The sequence below is a fragment of the Zalophus californianus genome, chromosome 12 (genome assembly GCF_009762305.2).
Source record: "Zalophus californianus isolate mZalCal1 chromosome 12, mZalCal1.pri.v2, whole genome shotgun sequence".
NCBI classification, from domain to species: Eukaryota; Metazoa; Chordata; class Mammalia; order Carnivora; family Otariidae; genus Zalophus; species Zalophus californianus.
In genome coordinates, this window is record NC_045606.1 from 76,949,802 (window position 1) to 76,965,532 (window position 15,731).

At 36.5% G+C, this 15,731-nt stretch overlaps 1 protein-coding gene across 4 annotated transcripts in view; it reads left to right on the plus strand.

Annotated features, from left to right (window-relative positions):
• The first annotated feature begins 2,252 nt into the window (after positions 1–2,252).
• The window catches only part of ING3 (inhibitor of growth family member 3), a 29,751-nt gene continuing 16,272 nt past the window's right edge, over positions 2,253–15,731 (plus strand). The window contains exons 1-5 of one of the 4 annotated variants that reach the window (XR_003516579.1): positions 2,253–2,611; positions 2,814–2,955; positions 3,205–3,276; positions 6,110–6,210; positions 8,046–8,111. Coding sequence is in view for 3 of the 4 variants with exons in the window: in XM_027574600.2 (XP_027430401.1) it covers positions 2,928–2,955; positions 3,205–3,276; positions 6,110–6,210; positions 8,046–8,111 (267 nt within the window). In the remaining variant the exon portion in view is untranslated. Of the gene's footprint in view, positions 2,612–2,813; positions 2,956–3,204; positions 3,277–6,109; positions 6,211–8,045; positions 8,112–15,731 lie in introns of those variants that run through there. The other 3 variants (XM_027574600.2, XM_027574601.2, XM_027574599.2) reach the window with 3 other exon arrangements.

Below are 15,731 nucleotides of genomic sequence, written 5' to 3' on the forward strand. Positions count from 1 at the left end.
ATATTAAATGAACTGGGATCCATCTATTATTTCATTTTCCTTAATATAGAAAACTCCCTGAAGAAACTCAGTTTTCACTGAAATGATAAGACTTCAATTTCTGTTACTCTTATTTCTCACAGCATGCTGCTTTCGCTACTCTGAATAACCACCTGCTGAAAACAATGAAAACTGCTAGGCTTAAAAAAAAAAAATCAAATACATTGATGAACTGGTAGGAAATGAAGGGATTCTCAGAGAGGAACAAAAGAAAGAAAGGAAGCAGAATGAGAGGATCCTAAGAAATAAGTGAGGGCCAAAGTGGGATGTTGCTAAGAGATTATCTGTCGAATTCTGGACACCTACAGCTGCTGCGCTGGTAGCTGTGCAGCATGCCAAGGTCAGGAAAGAAAGCCATCTAAATGGAGGATTTCTACAAATAACTCACCTAAAAGGAGGATTCTGATAGGGGACAAAATTTGAGGCCCCCAAAGGCTGTATTCCCGGTGTAAGGGTGAATGAGAAAGAAATGATGCACAAGTCAGTAAAGAAACATGGCTGACTTGACCTTGGAATCCAGGAAAGGAAGAAAAAGTCTCTTCTGAGAATGTCCTCTGAGAATCAAATCCAAGCCACTTGGATCTGAGGCCAAATGAAATCCATCTGTGCAGTCCAAACACTTTAAGTGGAAAACTTAATCTGGTCGTAGAGTTAATGGTGCCTCCATGCAACTTGCAGAAGCAAATTCTAATACTTTCTAGGAAAACTCAATTTTAACTCTGGCCTTAGAGAATCCTGACAGTTACAACCCCAGAAACTTAAGTGCAGAATCCAAAATCATAACAGCCAAGGAAACAGGCACCACGAGCAAAAGCCAGAAGAAACAACAAACAGCCCAAAAGACCCATAAAACTTTCAGTTTGGGATGTAACAGACACAGAACATAGACCATCTAATGTTTACGTTATGTTAATATTATGTTTAATTCATATAAGACATTAGAAAATGGCTCAAAAAGAACTAAATAGAATTTGTAAAAATAAAGTTATTTGAAAATATTGAGATGGACCATGTAAAAGGCCAAAAAAAAGAAAAGAAGGAAAAAGTGAGAAAGTCTTAGAGATGTCCCATAGATGGTCTAAGAGATAATGGTTGAGAATTTTCTACAATTTTTTCAGGACACTAATCCTAAGATTCAGCAATCCTTTAAAATCCTAAGCATGGTTTAGACATTTTTTGAATGGTAAGAAGGAAGGAAAGAAAGAAATGACTACATACCTAGATTCACCACTGAGAAACTGCAAAAATATCCAAAAGATCTTAAAGGCAGCCAGAAGAAAGGAAGGGTGGGGGGGAGTGTAAGGAGGAGTAAGACTGAAGCACTAGATTTTAGATGAAAGTACAGAAAGTAAACTAGGTAATTATTAGAATTGAGGTAAGTTTCCTTTGACATACATCAATAGGACAGGTTAAGTATCCTGATTAAGAGCAGTGGAAAAAATCTTGAGTGTAAGAAAATGTAGAAGAGGGGGAAAGGAGGAAACTCAAATGCATAAAATGTTTCAACTCCAATCTGAAAAATATAAAAACAGAACAAAGTGAGGGTTCTGGGGGTGGGGGGGGGTGGGGGGATGGGTTAGCCTGGTGATGGGTATTAAAGAGGGAACATATTAAACGGGGCACTGGGTGTTATATGCAAACAATGAATCATGGAACACTACATCAAAAACTAATGATGTAATGTATGATGATTAAACATAATAAAATAAAATTTAAAAAATGAATAAATATAAAAAGTTAAAAAAAAACCCAACATTAAATTGTTTCCCAAAAAACGAATAGAGCTAAGACAGGTGGAAAAGAACAATACCCAACCTTTACTGAGTGCAAACATTTTTAAGAAAAAGAAAACTGAGCGGTGAAGGGACTAAATGTATCACTGGTGAGCACTTTCGGGGAGGAGTCAAAAGGTAGAAAAAGACACCGCGCAGGACTATAGACAGCCAATACAGGCTATTTACTTAACGTAATCTAAAATTGTTATTAGGATAGTTCATTAGATACTAAGTCTTCATCCGTTATTTCTGCTTGCTCGCTATTTCTTCTTCTTCTTCTTTTTTTTTTCTGGGTGCAGATTCTACGTATAGCTCAATTACATTACGATTAACGATGAGACAGACCGCAAAATAAAATATGTAAGAGGCTGTCGAGGGCTATTTCTGTATCTTTTAATATGGGAAATTCATCTTCACCCCATATTCTTAGTGACACTATTTTAGTTACAAGGAAGCCAACCAGACGTCCCATTTCTATTTTTAGCAGTGGATACTAAGGATAAATTCCATCAAAGAGTTCTGTTTTAAACAATCCAAGTCGCCCGAACTTTGTTGATTATTCTAGCGTCAGAACACTTTCTCTTTGCTTAGCACTACTTGAAATCTATGACTCACAAACGCCAGGGCATGGAATCGTAGCAGTAAAGAACAGGTGAAAAGTTGTTCCTAGTTATGTTCTGCAGGCGCATACAACTCCCGTCGTTCCCTGTGCAAAAATCAACAAATAAACAGAGCCACCGCATTTCAGATTCTCTTGCGCACCGTTCGCAAGGACGACTGGTTTTTGTAGTTTCTACGTGAGTAACTGTCAAGCATTATTAATTCCTGTTGGGAGGGAATGAAACTACACTTCCCATAAAGGCGCGGGGGCGGCCTCCCGTCTGCCTACGTCATTGCTTCAGCCAACCAATGACAGCTCCGGGCGGCAGTGAGGCAAGCGCCGTCAGGCGCCAAAGTGGTTTTTTTTTCTTTCTTTTTTTTTTTTTTTTCCTGCCGAAGCTGAGCGGGTGCTGCTAGCGGAGGCGCCATATTGGAAGGGACAAAACTCCGGCGACAGCGAGTGACACAAATAAACCCCTGGACCCCCTCGTTCCCCCAGCTCTAAGGGCCGCGATGTTGTACCTAGAGGACTATCTGGAAAGTGAGTGGGCGGCGCTGGCGGGGGCCGTCTGTGGGACCTGCGGGCGGGCAAGAGCGCGAGTGGACGGGCAGGCGGGATGGCGGGAGGGAGGGGGAGGCGGGGGATGTTTCTTTCTCACGGTAACTGGCAGCCTCGCTGTGGGCTGCCGGCTCCTTCGACCCCCCCGACGCACGCACGCACGCACGCAGTGACGTAAGCGCGTACTTTCGCCGTTGGCCCCGCCCCTCTGACGGACTCTCCCTTTGACAGTGATTGAGCAGCTTCCAATGGACCTGCGGGACCGCTTCACGGAGATGCGCGAGATGGACCTGCAGGTGCAGAGTAAGTCGGCGCGTTTGCCCGTCTTGGCCGCGCGCGTTCACTGCCAGACTTACTTGCCATCGACTTCATCGCCTCTGCTATTTGACTCTCCTCCGGCTCACTGGCTAGTGCATAAGGAGTTGTAAAAAAGAAAAGGCAGTGCCGAATCTTGCCTCTTGCTTTCCACGCTACTTTTCTCCTCCTTGCTTTTACAAGAGAAGGAGGCACTAGGGCACGTGTATGTGTTCCTTTCTCGAATTCAAAGACTCTGCAATAAAAGTTTCTGTACCTTCAGTGAGAACGTAGATGTATGTCTTAATGCACATCGGTGTAAATGTTGAGAAGATTTTGACTTGAGCCCTTACGTATGGAACATAGATTTCAGCATTTATACTTTTGTTAAAGTTCCTTCTATTCCAAAATTTTCAAGAATGGAAAATACAGAAGCATAGGCTATATACGATTCTTTAGTGACCCTGGTGAACTTGGAATGTCAAATTTTGGGAAAAGTTACACATTATAGGATACATTCTCACTTGTCAACAGGATGATGTTTTTTCAATCAAAATGAGTGAGAGAAATAGATTTTACTGTAAAGCTTCTTATCTGGTGTAATAAAAATTTTGACTTTTTCTTCTATCAGTGATAGCTTGGTAGTCTGGTTACTTTTTCCCAAAATTAACCTTGTTCTTTCATAGAGTGGTATTTGGTTTATCTGATCATTTTTTCTGTGAAGTTTATAAAAAAAAAAGTTTATGGTTCAAAGAAAGTAAAGAGTCAGTGCCTTTGGAGATAAGAAGGTAAATAACTTAGAGCGAAATTACACTTAAAATTACACTTAAAATGAGTACAAATATATGCCCACCATGCTCTGAAAGAACTTCATAAACCTTCCCCTTTTATGAAATGAATGTAATATATCTGTTCCAGTTATCTTGTAGAGCTACTGTATTAAAAATTAAGAGTGCAAAATGAATTATACGGTACATAATTAAAATGTACAATTAGGCGTACCCTTATGGCTGGATGTTACTCTCTGTTTAGATGTAGGTACTCCTTAATTAAATTGTCTAAATGATAGTAATGACTGGCTTTCGTGGGGTCTATCCCCAGAAAATATGTTTCTTGATCCCATTTATTCCAACTAGGTTTAGGCTATATACATAAAATGTTTCTCATGCCGCCAGGTTTTTTTCTTAGAAAAGTAGAGGTGGAGGAAGATCTGGATTTTGGGGTATGATTGGGAGGAAGGGGGTATCATGGAAAGACATCAGAGAACCAGCATTCCTTGAGGTAGTTAAGGCCCTGTTCTTTCTCCCTCTTGCTTCTCTACCCCCCTAGTCCTCCACGCACTTCCATGTCCATTGGTCATGAATATACATTTCTCAGCCTCTTGTCAGTTTCATGTGGCCATGCTTAATACAAGTTGATATGATATGGAAGCCTTCTTTTATTCAGGGGATTGTAGTGTAGAAGTCTGAATTGTGTATTTCTTTAGCTTGCTCACAAAATTCATTTTAACTTAAATGTAGTCAGAATGCTAAAGTGGGGGCACCTCGGTGGCTCAGTTGTTTAAGCCGCTGCCTTCGGCTCAGGTCATGATCCCAGGGTCCTGGGATCGAGCCCCGCATCGGGCTCCCTGCTCAGCGGGAAGCCTGCTTCTCCCTCTCCCACTCCCCCTGCTTGCGTTCCCTCTCTCACTGTGTCTCTCTCTGTCAAATAAATAAATAAATAAATAAAATCTTAAAAAAATGCTAAAGTAGTGTTTTCTACAGGTTTTGATGTCAGATAGATCTGAGTTTGTATTAGAGTTTTACTTATTTTTTGACCTTGACCATGGTTTTCATTGTCTATAAAATGAAAATTATCTGAGGATTTAAAATAACACAGTTAAATTAGAATTTATAGTATCTGATACAAAGTAGAAATTCAATAAAGGGTAACTGTTATTTTATTCTCCTTCATTATCATTACAAATTTTAAATTCTTTTGTGATTTGTACTTAGATTATATAAATGAGAGGTTTTATAAACTTGCATTTTATAATAATTAGAATTTTCTAAAGTTAATAGGTACTATGGATTAATAAAAGAGACTTCTTTGTAAAATAAGTTAGAAATTGCTGATTTAAACAAAGGAAAATTTTTAAAAAATTAACTGTAAGACTTCGTAGAATCTTTAAAAAAGTATTATATTATTGCCCCGAAAAGTCTCCAAAAGGTTTTTCCTCACTTACATAGCAACAGAATCACTTTTTTTTTTTTTAATTGACTTTTCCTTTTTTAGCAGACATGGAATGAGATGACTATTCTTGGCACACACTTAGGGAAAAACTTATCTAGAATAAATAATATAGTGTATCAAGTGAACAAATGATGTACCTTCTGCTGTCAGTCATGATATGAGATGATGGGGTGCTTAATGCCATATAGTGAGAGGTTAAAATCTTTTTATTACTTTTTCTTATTAAAAGAAACGTGAGGATTATCTAGTAGTACTCTTAATAAGAAATTGTGCTTTGGTACATTTGGCTGATTTAATACCATTAGCTTTTGACCCAAAGGCTGTACTATTGAATACTATGGTATAGAACTTATATATGTTGTTGACTACTTTGACTACTGGAAAAATTTTGACATAACAACAAATATAAATTTTCAGAGAAAATTGTAACTTTTTTTTTTAACTAGAGTAATTAAAGCATTTACATAATCAAAGCATGACATATTTAAGTTATTGGCCAAGTGAAAGAGTGTATGTTGTCAGATATTTTTTTCTTTCCCCAAATCAAAGCATGTATATTTAGTGTATGAATTTGGTCATCTAAATATGAAATGTTTTTATTATGTCATAGATGCAATGGATCAACTAGAACAAAGAGTCAGTGAATTCTTTATGAATGCAAAGAAAAATAAACCGGAGTGGAGAGAAGAACAAATGGCATCCATCAAAAAAGTATGTTCTTTTTTGATAGATCTTTACTGATCTATCAGTAAATATTGGGGTCCTCTGAGAAAGATATTTTAAAATGAAATTGTTTTCTGGATATCAAAATGAGGGAAAGTTATCAATGGCTCTTTAGGATTTAAATAATTTGTTGTGTTTCAGAGCTTCAGATGTAGGAATTTTTAATCATTTTGGTAATTTAAAATTTGTTTCAATAATTATCAACTTTTATTAGAGAATTACAGAATCATAAAAAAAGTCCCATTTTTTTTCTTTTACTTTATTCCGGTTACAGCTAATTAAGGTTGCCTTGTCTTCACAGATACTACATTGTCTTCCAATTTTGGCCACAAACTGGGGTGAAAATTAGCTGACCTTGAAGCATATTTTACATAATGTTAGGTACCTAAGTTGGTAGAATCACAGAACACAATCTTAAGTGTTGAAAGGATCATAAAAAAAGTCTTTTAGTTTAAAACTATAAATCTGTATATGAATGGAGCCTAGAAATACAGAATTCCTTGAATTTTGATTAGTCTTACAGTACTTACAGGTCTCTTCCAGATTAGAATGAGTATCAGATCTCTTCCCAAGGTTTGCTTTAAATGTATAACCTGGTGTATTTGGGATATGTTGGAAGAGCTACATAAAAGACCTGGGTTTGGTTGTGACTGCCATTTAGCTGTGTGACATTGGACAGGTTCTTTAATATCTCTGAGTAATAATGGCTCCCTCATCCCCAACCTTCATAGAATTGTTCAAAAATCAACTGAGAAAGAAATTTGAAACTACAGATTTAGAGTATTTTTTATATATCTTGCCACATGGGGGAAGCACATAATTGGTCCTGGCTTGGAAGGTACCTGGAGGCCTTGTGTATGTGAGTACAGATCGCACATCTGTAGTCCGGGTGACCCTGGAACAACATGGGCTTGCACTGTACGGGTCCACTTACACGTGGAGCTTTTTTTTTTTTTTTTTTTTTAATGAATACAGTATAGTACTATAAATGTATTTCGTCAATAACGTTTTTTTCTCTAGCTTACTTTATCCTAAGAATAAGAACATAATACACAAAATACACATTAATCTGCTGTTTACGTTATCAGTGAAGGATTCCAGTCAACAGTTGGCTGTTAGTAGTTAATCTTTTAGTCAGAAGCTTATATATGGATTTTCAACCACATGGGGGGACACCGTGTTCGAGGGGCAGCTCTGCAACCCAAAGTCAGTCTTCATCGCTTTAACCTGTTAAGTTTTTGGTGTAGTACAGCTTGTCTATATCCCTAACAGTCTAGTTCTCCATGTGAATTGATAGAATCATGTTTTTGTTCTTAAATGATTTGCTTTATGCTGAGGAGAAATCTAAAGTACAGATTGAATTGTATGAATTAATAGCTAACTTAAAATGAGAGTTCCAGAACAATTGGAAAATAGGGACATGCAGGTCAGAATCTTTTCAATAGTTATACTTTGATTAAAAAGTTTTAAAAATGGGGAGAGCAAATGTTCTTTATAAGTTAAATAAATTGAAACATTTTCTTTGAAAGAAAAAGAACTATTCATTAGTTCACGTCACTTTTACTAGTTTAGAGGCTAGACTTGGACTGTTATTTAATTTTACTTATATCTTTTTTAGGAATGCTGAACATCTTCCTTTAATTCTTGGCCATTGTACATAATTTCTAATCCTACCCCATCGCCATCCTATCCTTAACTGGGTTTTTATTGCTAATGTAGGATGACTGACATTGAGTATAAGGTATGATAATGAAAATGCAGTTATATGTGCTGAATACACATTTTTAAATTATTAATTTATTCTTGAAAATGTTTTTATTCAGGATTACTATAAAGCTTTGGAAGATGCAGATGAGAAGGTACAATTGGCAAATCAGATATATGACTTGGTAAGTAAAATTAATGTGCATACTATGCCATAAGTACTTAAATTATGGATTATGTTTTAAGTTTTGTTGGCTTAAATGTTAATAGGAAGAATAAACTAAATTTGAAGTATTGCTTTCTTGATCCCATTTCATTTGAGGTTTCAGTGTCTATTTTTTGGTTTCTTTGTGGAGAAGAGTCAGAGTCCACAGTTTTAGTCAACAGGTCAAAAACCTTACGTTTTAGCCAGATTTACATTATTAGAAGATTTTAGCTGATGTTAGACTTTTTTTTTTTTAACAAGAATTGGTCTTTAAATTTATTTTACTAATCCTTATCTTAAGGTAGTATATTTACTTACCTGATAAATCATCTTGAGATTGTTTCTGTGGTAAAATACACATGAGATTACTGTTTTGACAAGACTTATTGGTTGCCTAATTAAAGAAGAAGAGAATCGTTTGAGTCCATATTAAGAGATAGTACTCAACTATCTATAAAGTGATGTCAAATAGATAGCACTCACCAACTGGCTCAGGTGGCAAAAATGGGAAACACTTGATTAAACTTTAAAAAAAGGTTCTTTTTTTGCTGTAGTCGTACTTGAAAAGGATTGAAATCACTGTAAGACAGAGGCAGTATTTCTCAGAGTGGTATAATTATGATGCTGTCTTTTATGTAAAGGATCTTCTAAAATATATACTTTAGGAAATACTCATTTCTGGTTCTGCCTCAAAGCAAGTTAAAGCTAAAAACAAATGGACACTTACGGCCAACTTTAGCATATAGATTTCATATCTATTTTTGTAATCTTATCTGGATACAGTCTCATTACTGAACAAGTATATATAAATATAAATGTTATTGGTAAGACACAAGATAAAAGGTACATACCACATATGGTGTACATTGTAAATGCTTATAGAAAACTAGAAAACATTTGTCATGTGACGCCATAGGAAATGTTTCCTTGTTCTCATATAGTGGAAATTTTTAATGGCTATAATAACCTAGGCTCTTTGTTCATGCAGTGATTTTGAAACAATTTGATAAAAGATAAAATGCCTTTAGAAAGGCAGAGTGAACTATAGCTTTGATTTACTATGGAATTGGAAAAAAAGGTTCTTCATTGTTTTGGTCTTGAATTATGTCTACAAACACAGAAAAAGACATTTTTATTTGAATCCGAGAGAAATTTGTTGAGTAACATTGCTCCTCATACTTAGTGAGTATATATGTCAGTCTTTATTCAGACACTACCTGCTTTTTAAATCTTATAGCTATTTGGCTGTGCTTTTTGTTTATATTTTGTTATTCTAGTACTTTTTATACATTTAAAAAATTTCAATGTATATCATACATTTAGAAAAATATGTATAATGTAAGTATGTTCTTAATAAATATGTGTGGATATTTGGTATGTATCTATCCATTATTTATGAACCACACTGTTTATTCACTCTTGTGCTTCATATAATGGAGTTTTATTTGCATATAACGGAGGAACAAAATGAAAGTACTGTAAATGGCTTCTGTTCTCAAGGTGTTGGTGAATTAGTTGGGAAGACACGCCCACAAACTAAAGTGAAGAGCCTGTATAGAAACATGTAATAAAGATTAATGCAGTTAAATATTAATATCTGGTAAAAAACTGAACTAACTCATGTTGAGTATTGTTAATTTCTTAGAGGATATAAAATGAGTTTTGAGCAGAATTTATTCAGAAGCTCTGGGGCCTGGATTAGGTGTTGTATTGAGGGGAAAGCAGTTCACTCAGAGATATGGATAAACATAGAATGAAAATAAAACTTAGTAAATTCTTTGAGGGGGATAGATTTTTTTAGCCTACGGAGTGAGGTAGTAGAAGGTGATGTAATGAATTGAACGAAATGTAACAAAAAGCAAGTGTCCATAATGGATCCATACAGACATGAGTTCAGCCACTTCCCTGACAGCAGGACTTTGGATAAGTTACTTAATCCCAAAATCTTAGTTTTCTTATCTATAAAATAGCAATGTTAATGTGTGCCTTACTGGCAGATGTGTACACGTCTATAAGATGATCTTAGCTTGTGAGAGCACCACAGGGTGGATGCGCACTTCTTCCTTAAAGATTCCCTCCATCTTCTCTAAGTGGAATTTCCCACTTTCTTGGAGCACTGCTTCACGTTCAGCTCTTCCAAGTGGCACCCAGTTTCTTCCCCATTCCCTCAGTTATTTCCAGGATGGCCTTTTGTCTTTCTTTTGCTCTTCCTCCTCCGTCCTCCCTCTCCCTTTTCTTCTTATGGCTTTTCTTTTCCTGTCCCTCCTTCCGTTCCTTCCTATTTTAGCACTCCATATTAAATCGCTATTTCAGGTGATCATGACATCCTTAATATAAAAATCCATTCCTTTTTGAGACTTAATCGTCTATATTGTCCTCCCATCTTTGTGACCTTCTACCTTCTCTGTGGCTATCACTCATAAGGAGGTTACTGTTCCTCAGGGCAGTCTTTGACCTGCATTGTTTCTTACTGTAGTCAGGTGATCTCACACCGTGGTAACTCTCTTCGCTTCTTCTACCCAATTCCAGAGGCCAGGAAGACCAAATGCCACATGGTGAAGAACCGTTCTGTCAAATGCCAGGTTTCCCCGCTGCCCCACACACAACCCAAGCTGTGAAACATTCCTCCATTCATTTTCCGGGTGTTCTCTTAGTTTTAGCAATTATACATTAATGATTCCTCAAGCTCAGGCTTCTCTGAGCCTATTCATCTTAACTGAGAATTCCCAGGCCCCGGAACTCAGTGTGTTAATGTTAAGACTTAACTCTTAGTCTCCTCTTTTCCTTCTCTCACAAGAACCACTCAGCTTACAGTGACTCACATTGGAATATTGCAAGTCATCCTTGTCTCCTCCTTGCCCCTAGCCTCCCCACATTTAGTTAATCAATACGTTTGTTCGTTTTATCTTCTAAATACCTCCATTACCCCTTCCTCTTCACTTCTGCAGCCTGCCACAGTTCAAGAACTTTAAAAAAAAAAACCCGACTGGCATGCTTTTCCTTCCGTCTTTGCTTGGGAAACTTTCTTCATCTTTCATAATGCTGTATGTGCAGTCTCTTTACTAAAATCACCTTAATAATCTTGATATTCGTGTCATTTATATCTAGGGGAAGAGATTTGATCACTTAGAAAAGTCACCCAAGAATGATTTAAACAAAAGATTTATTTTCCTCTCATATAAGGTATCTGTTGGAGGAGGCAGATCAGGGCTGGTATGACAACCCAGACATCATCAGTGTCCCAGGCTGCTTCTAATCTGCTCCTCCTCTTTTTTGGACAGGTAGAAGAGTTGCAGTAGGGGATTACTCAAAAGGGCATATTTTGCAGTTCCTTTCAAAGAGCCTTTCTGGAAATCTTACCTACTGACTTCTGTTTAGGCTTGGCTCCCTGTAGCTGCTTCTTGAAATGTTGCTTAACAGGGCACATTGCCACCCCAGGTGTGTGGGGTTCTGTCAGTAAGGAAGGAGGCTACTGAGTAGGTACTTAGCACTTAGTGCCTTACCCTACCCTCAACAGAATCATACCAGCTTCTAAATCGTTATTCCCATGATTTTATTATTATTTGAATTAAATGGTAATTATTTATTTACCTTTGCTTGTATGTTTGTCTCCCCTACTATAAATGTCAAGAACTATGTTTTGTTTTGTTTCTTTTAGATTTTAGTGTCTTCAGACTCTACGGTAGTTATTTCTCAGTAAATATTTGTTCAACAAAATCGCCTAAAGAGGTTAGTAGAAAAGAAAAGGCATTACATGATTCCCAAGTTATGAGTGTTAGGGATAGAGTTTAGTGGTGTCCTTCTTTATGTGAGATATTGTAGTTGAGTGACATTTTCTCAAAAGATAATAGAGTCACATTTTAGTATGCTAAGATTGACTTGGTTTTGATGGACAAACAAGGGTAGGCTACAGTGCAAATAGCCCCTTCTCTTCAAGGTATGACTTTAAACCAAGAGAAGTGAAAGTAATGTAATTCAAATTATTTTGGTTTCCTTTAGAATCACTTTAGGAGACCAAACGATCTTATAATCTATGTCTTTGCGCAGATCTTTTCAGTATCCCTCTCTTTAAATTATTCTCCATTTTTTTAGTTTCTTCAGTTTAGATAGGTTTCTTTCTTTGATACATAAGCTCATTTTGGAAGTTCTAAAACAGGCTTTATAGATGTGCCTTCAGCAAAAAGGGCATTTTTTAAAATATTAAGACTTATTGTGAGGCACATGTTTTATTTGAATACCTTTTTTATTTAAATACTTTGCACTTTGTAATTACAAAATATTTTTTGGCTACTTTCAGTTCCTTTGCTTTTAAAGAGATTCCTTTTAAATTATGAAAACATTTAGTAAACACTATTAGACCTTACTATACAATGTAATAACCATATTATTTTCATAAAATAAAAAATATTAGATTTCCTAACCAGGGCCATTGAGGGTATGTGAGGTTCTTAATCATTCTGTACCCTTAGAGCCTGGCCCGATAGATAGTTGAGCAGTGAACAGAAGGACAAAGAAGACTTTCGAGGTGATCCAATCCAGCGTTTCCCAGACCTTAATACTTGCATCCCACCTTCAAGGTTTTTAGGTTATCCATATCATCTGTACATCTATTTACTAAGTAAATTTTTAAATGAAATTTATTTAAGAGGAAAATTTATTAATCTGATGCTATTAACATAAATGAAAAACTGGTATCACTTATCACAAATAAGTAATTATAAAATGTTAAAAAAACAACATACAGCCTCCATGGAATGCTTGTGCTTTGTGCACTGCACCACATTGCAGGGTGGATTGTGGTATTTGAACACTTTATGCTGGAGGGTAAGAAATTTACTTTCACAAGTAATTGCAGTTGAGCATAAGGGAATTATTGCCTTGTTCATAGGGAGGTTACTAAATGGATTTACCATCTCATATTAGTTACAGTCCCCAAAATATCAACAGTAAATATCCAAGTGAAAGTCTATAAATAGGAAAGAGGAATTAAATTCCTATAACATTTAACTTTTGAGAGCTTAGAAAGCTAAGTGCTTCAAAAGTGAGTGGGTGCGAAGTGTAAATGTATAACTACAGTAATTTTTAATCATAGATCATTTATCCAATAGACAGTGGTACTTCTATTTATATACTTCTACATAGTGGGAGAGTATAACTTTCATTCATTCAGCAAATATTCTACAGCTCCAGCTATGAGCAGTCTCTGGTGCTAAGTGAGCAGCAATGACACAGAGAAGCAATGAATATAGGCAATTATTAAGTAAAGATTCGTTTAAACTTTGATAAGTGCCATGAAGAAAATAAATGTTGTGGAGAGAGGGATAAAGAAGGAATTACTAGGGGAGGCTGTTAAGAATGTAGTCAGCAGGAGTGGTGTAGTCTCAGGAGGTGACATTTGAAGAGGTACTTGGAAAATGAGGAAGAGCCAGCCATGGGAAGAGAGCATCAGGAAGAACATTTCAGGAAAATGATAGACCAAGTGCCACGTCTGAGGTGGAAGAGTGCTTGGAGGGTTGAAGCAGAGAAGAGACCAGTGTGGTTGGTGTATAGTAAGGAAGGAGAAGGGTGGTGGTGAGAAGGAGCCAGGCAGGAACCACCACATGCGGGGTCTTCTAAGCCAATGGAAACTGTGTGTTTTTTCTTCTGAAAGGAGTAGGAAGCCACCTTAAACAGAGTGAGGTATACCTTAGAGGAAATTGTCTGTATGCCTTTGCTTAAACATTGCATTGTTATGGTAATTTCAAGTAAGCATTATTATTTTTACAGATTTTAATGTACAGTAATTTAGTATATAATTATGTTTGATTTTTGCCCCTCAGCGTTTTACATAGCATGGTATTTCATATATTATTTTTATTGAAATACTTTATTTACTTTTAAAATCAGTCGTGGGCGCCTGGGTGGCTCAGTTGGTTGGGCGACTGCCTTCGGCTCAGGTCATGATCCTGGAGTTCCGGGATCGAGTCCCGCATTGGGCTCCCTGCTTGGCGGGGAGTCTGCTTCTCCCTCTGACCCTCCCCCCCTCATGCTCTATCCCATTCCCTCAAATAAATAAATAAAATCTTTAAAAAAAAATTTAAAATCAGTCGTACACTTTTTATACCTATGACTAGTATTGTACAGATTACTTCATTTATTAAGGAAAGAAACCAGACTGCATAAATATCCACAAATGAAGAGATTGTGGTGGAATTAGGGGTTCAGTAGAACAAACTGAAAATTTATTTCAGTAGTTGTTTTAGTGGAAATGAGCAACAAAAAAAGCTATCCTGTTAAAATAATTTCCTTCTAGAATCCTGATACTCATAGTCATTAAACACTTATTTGTGTTTCTCAGCCAGATGTCACTGTCATCAGGCTGTATTAGATTACAGTACCTAATAAAGTTGATTTATGTATACTCTGATAAAATTTGAGCTTTTAGTTAATGCTTGAATGATTTTAGCAGTCTCTTACACTGCTCAGTACCCTTGAACTTGCTTCTTTTTTATATCCTGGCCTATACCTGAGATGATTATATTTCAGGTATACATTTTACCTATAAATCTGAGAATTCTTCATCTGATACTCTGATTAAAGAAATATATTATGTAAGTTTGACCTTTTGACTTATCTCCTATCCTTATTGTCTTTTAGGAAGATTAGATGTAGTTTATATGCTAAGGCCTCAAATACTTGATTCAGCCTAAAGGTGGGTCAAATTTTCACCTATTATAATTCAGAGGTGTGAAGAATCATTTTCGTGATTTATCATAGAAATAATTTGCCATCATGGTTCCTTTTTTTTCTCCACTTTACCCTCTTTATTCACTGTTACCAGATCTTTTCACAGTTAGAAATTTCTCTCTGATTGCCATGGATTTCACCTTAGAACTTTATAAAATAACTTGTGCTCATTCCGAAAGGGCAAGCTAGACATTTCAATTTTAGAATTTGATGGTATTGGAAGCCATCAATCATGTAGAAACTTTTTAAAAAGCTGTATTTAGTTCAGTTTGGGTCCACCAGTGACACATGTTAAAATTTGAATATTGGAGACCAGAAGTCAAAAAGGAAAGAATAAAGGATTACAACTGTATGCTAAAATGTTAAAATATGAGGATTTTTTTGTTTCATGCGGAGGACGCATGAAGTGTGACTTATCTTTGTGATCATCAAGATGTTAACAAACAATGTTGACAGAATTTCCTTTGGCTCTGAAGAGGTCAGAAAAAAAGAGAATTGATTTAGAATTAAAGCAGTTATATTTGGGGTTATGAGATATGATTTGGGTCTGTAGAATAAGGAAGCTTTTGTGGCTGGTATTTATTGACATTAAGTGGGGAACAAATCAGTAATTAGACGCTGTGGTCAGCCTTGTGTTAGGAATCTGGTTAATGGAAAATCTCTCTCAATTGGAGTAGTACCCTCTTTACTACTATAAATCAATCTTATGAGGTGTGTGTGGAGGAGTAGGGTAATGTAGGTTTTTGCTCTGCCTGATACCTGTGGGGCCATTATGGTAATCTGCGAGAATAGGTGCTTTCCCCATTCAGAATCATGGGGGTGGAGGAGATGCACTCTGCAGGTTTCAGGTGAGTTCAGTTGAGCTCTTGCTATG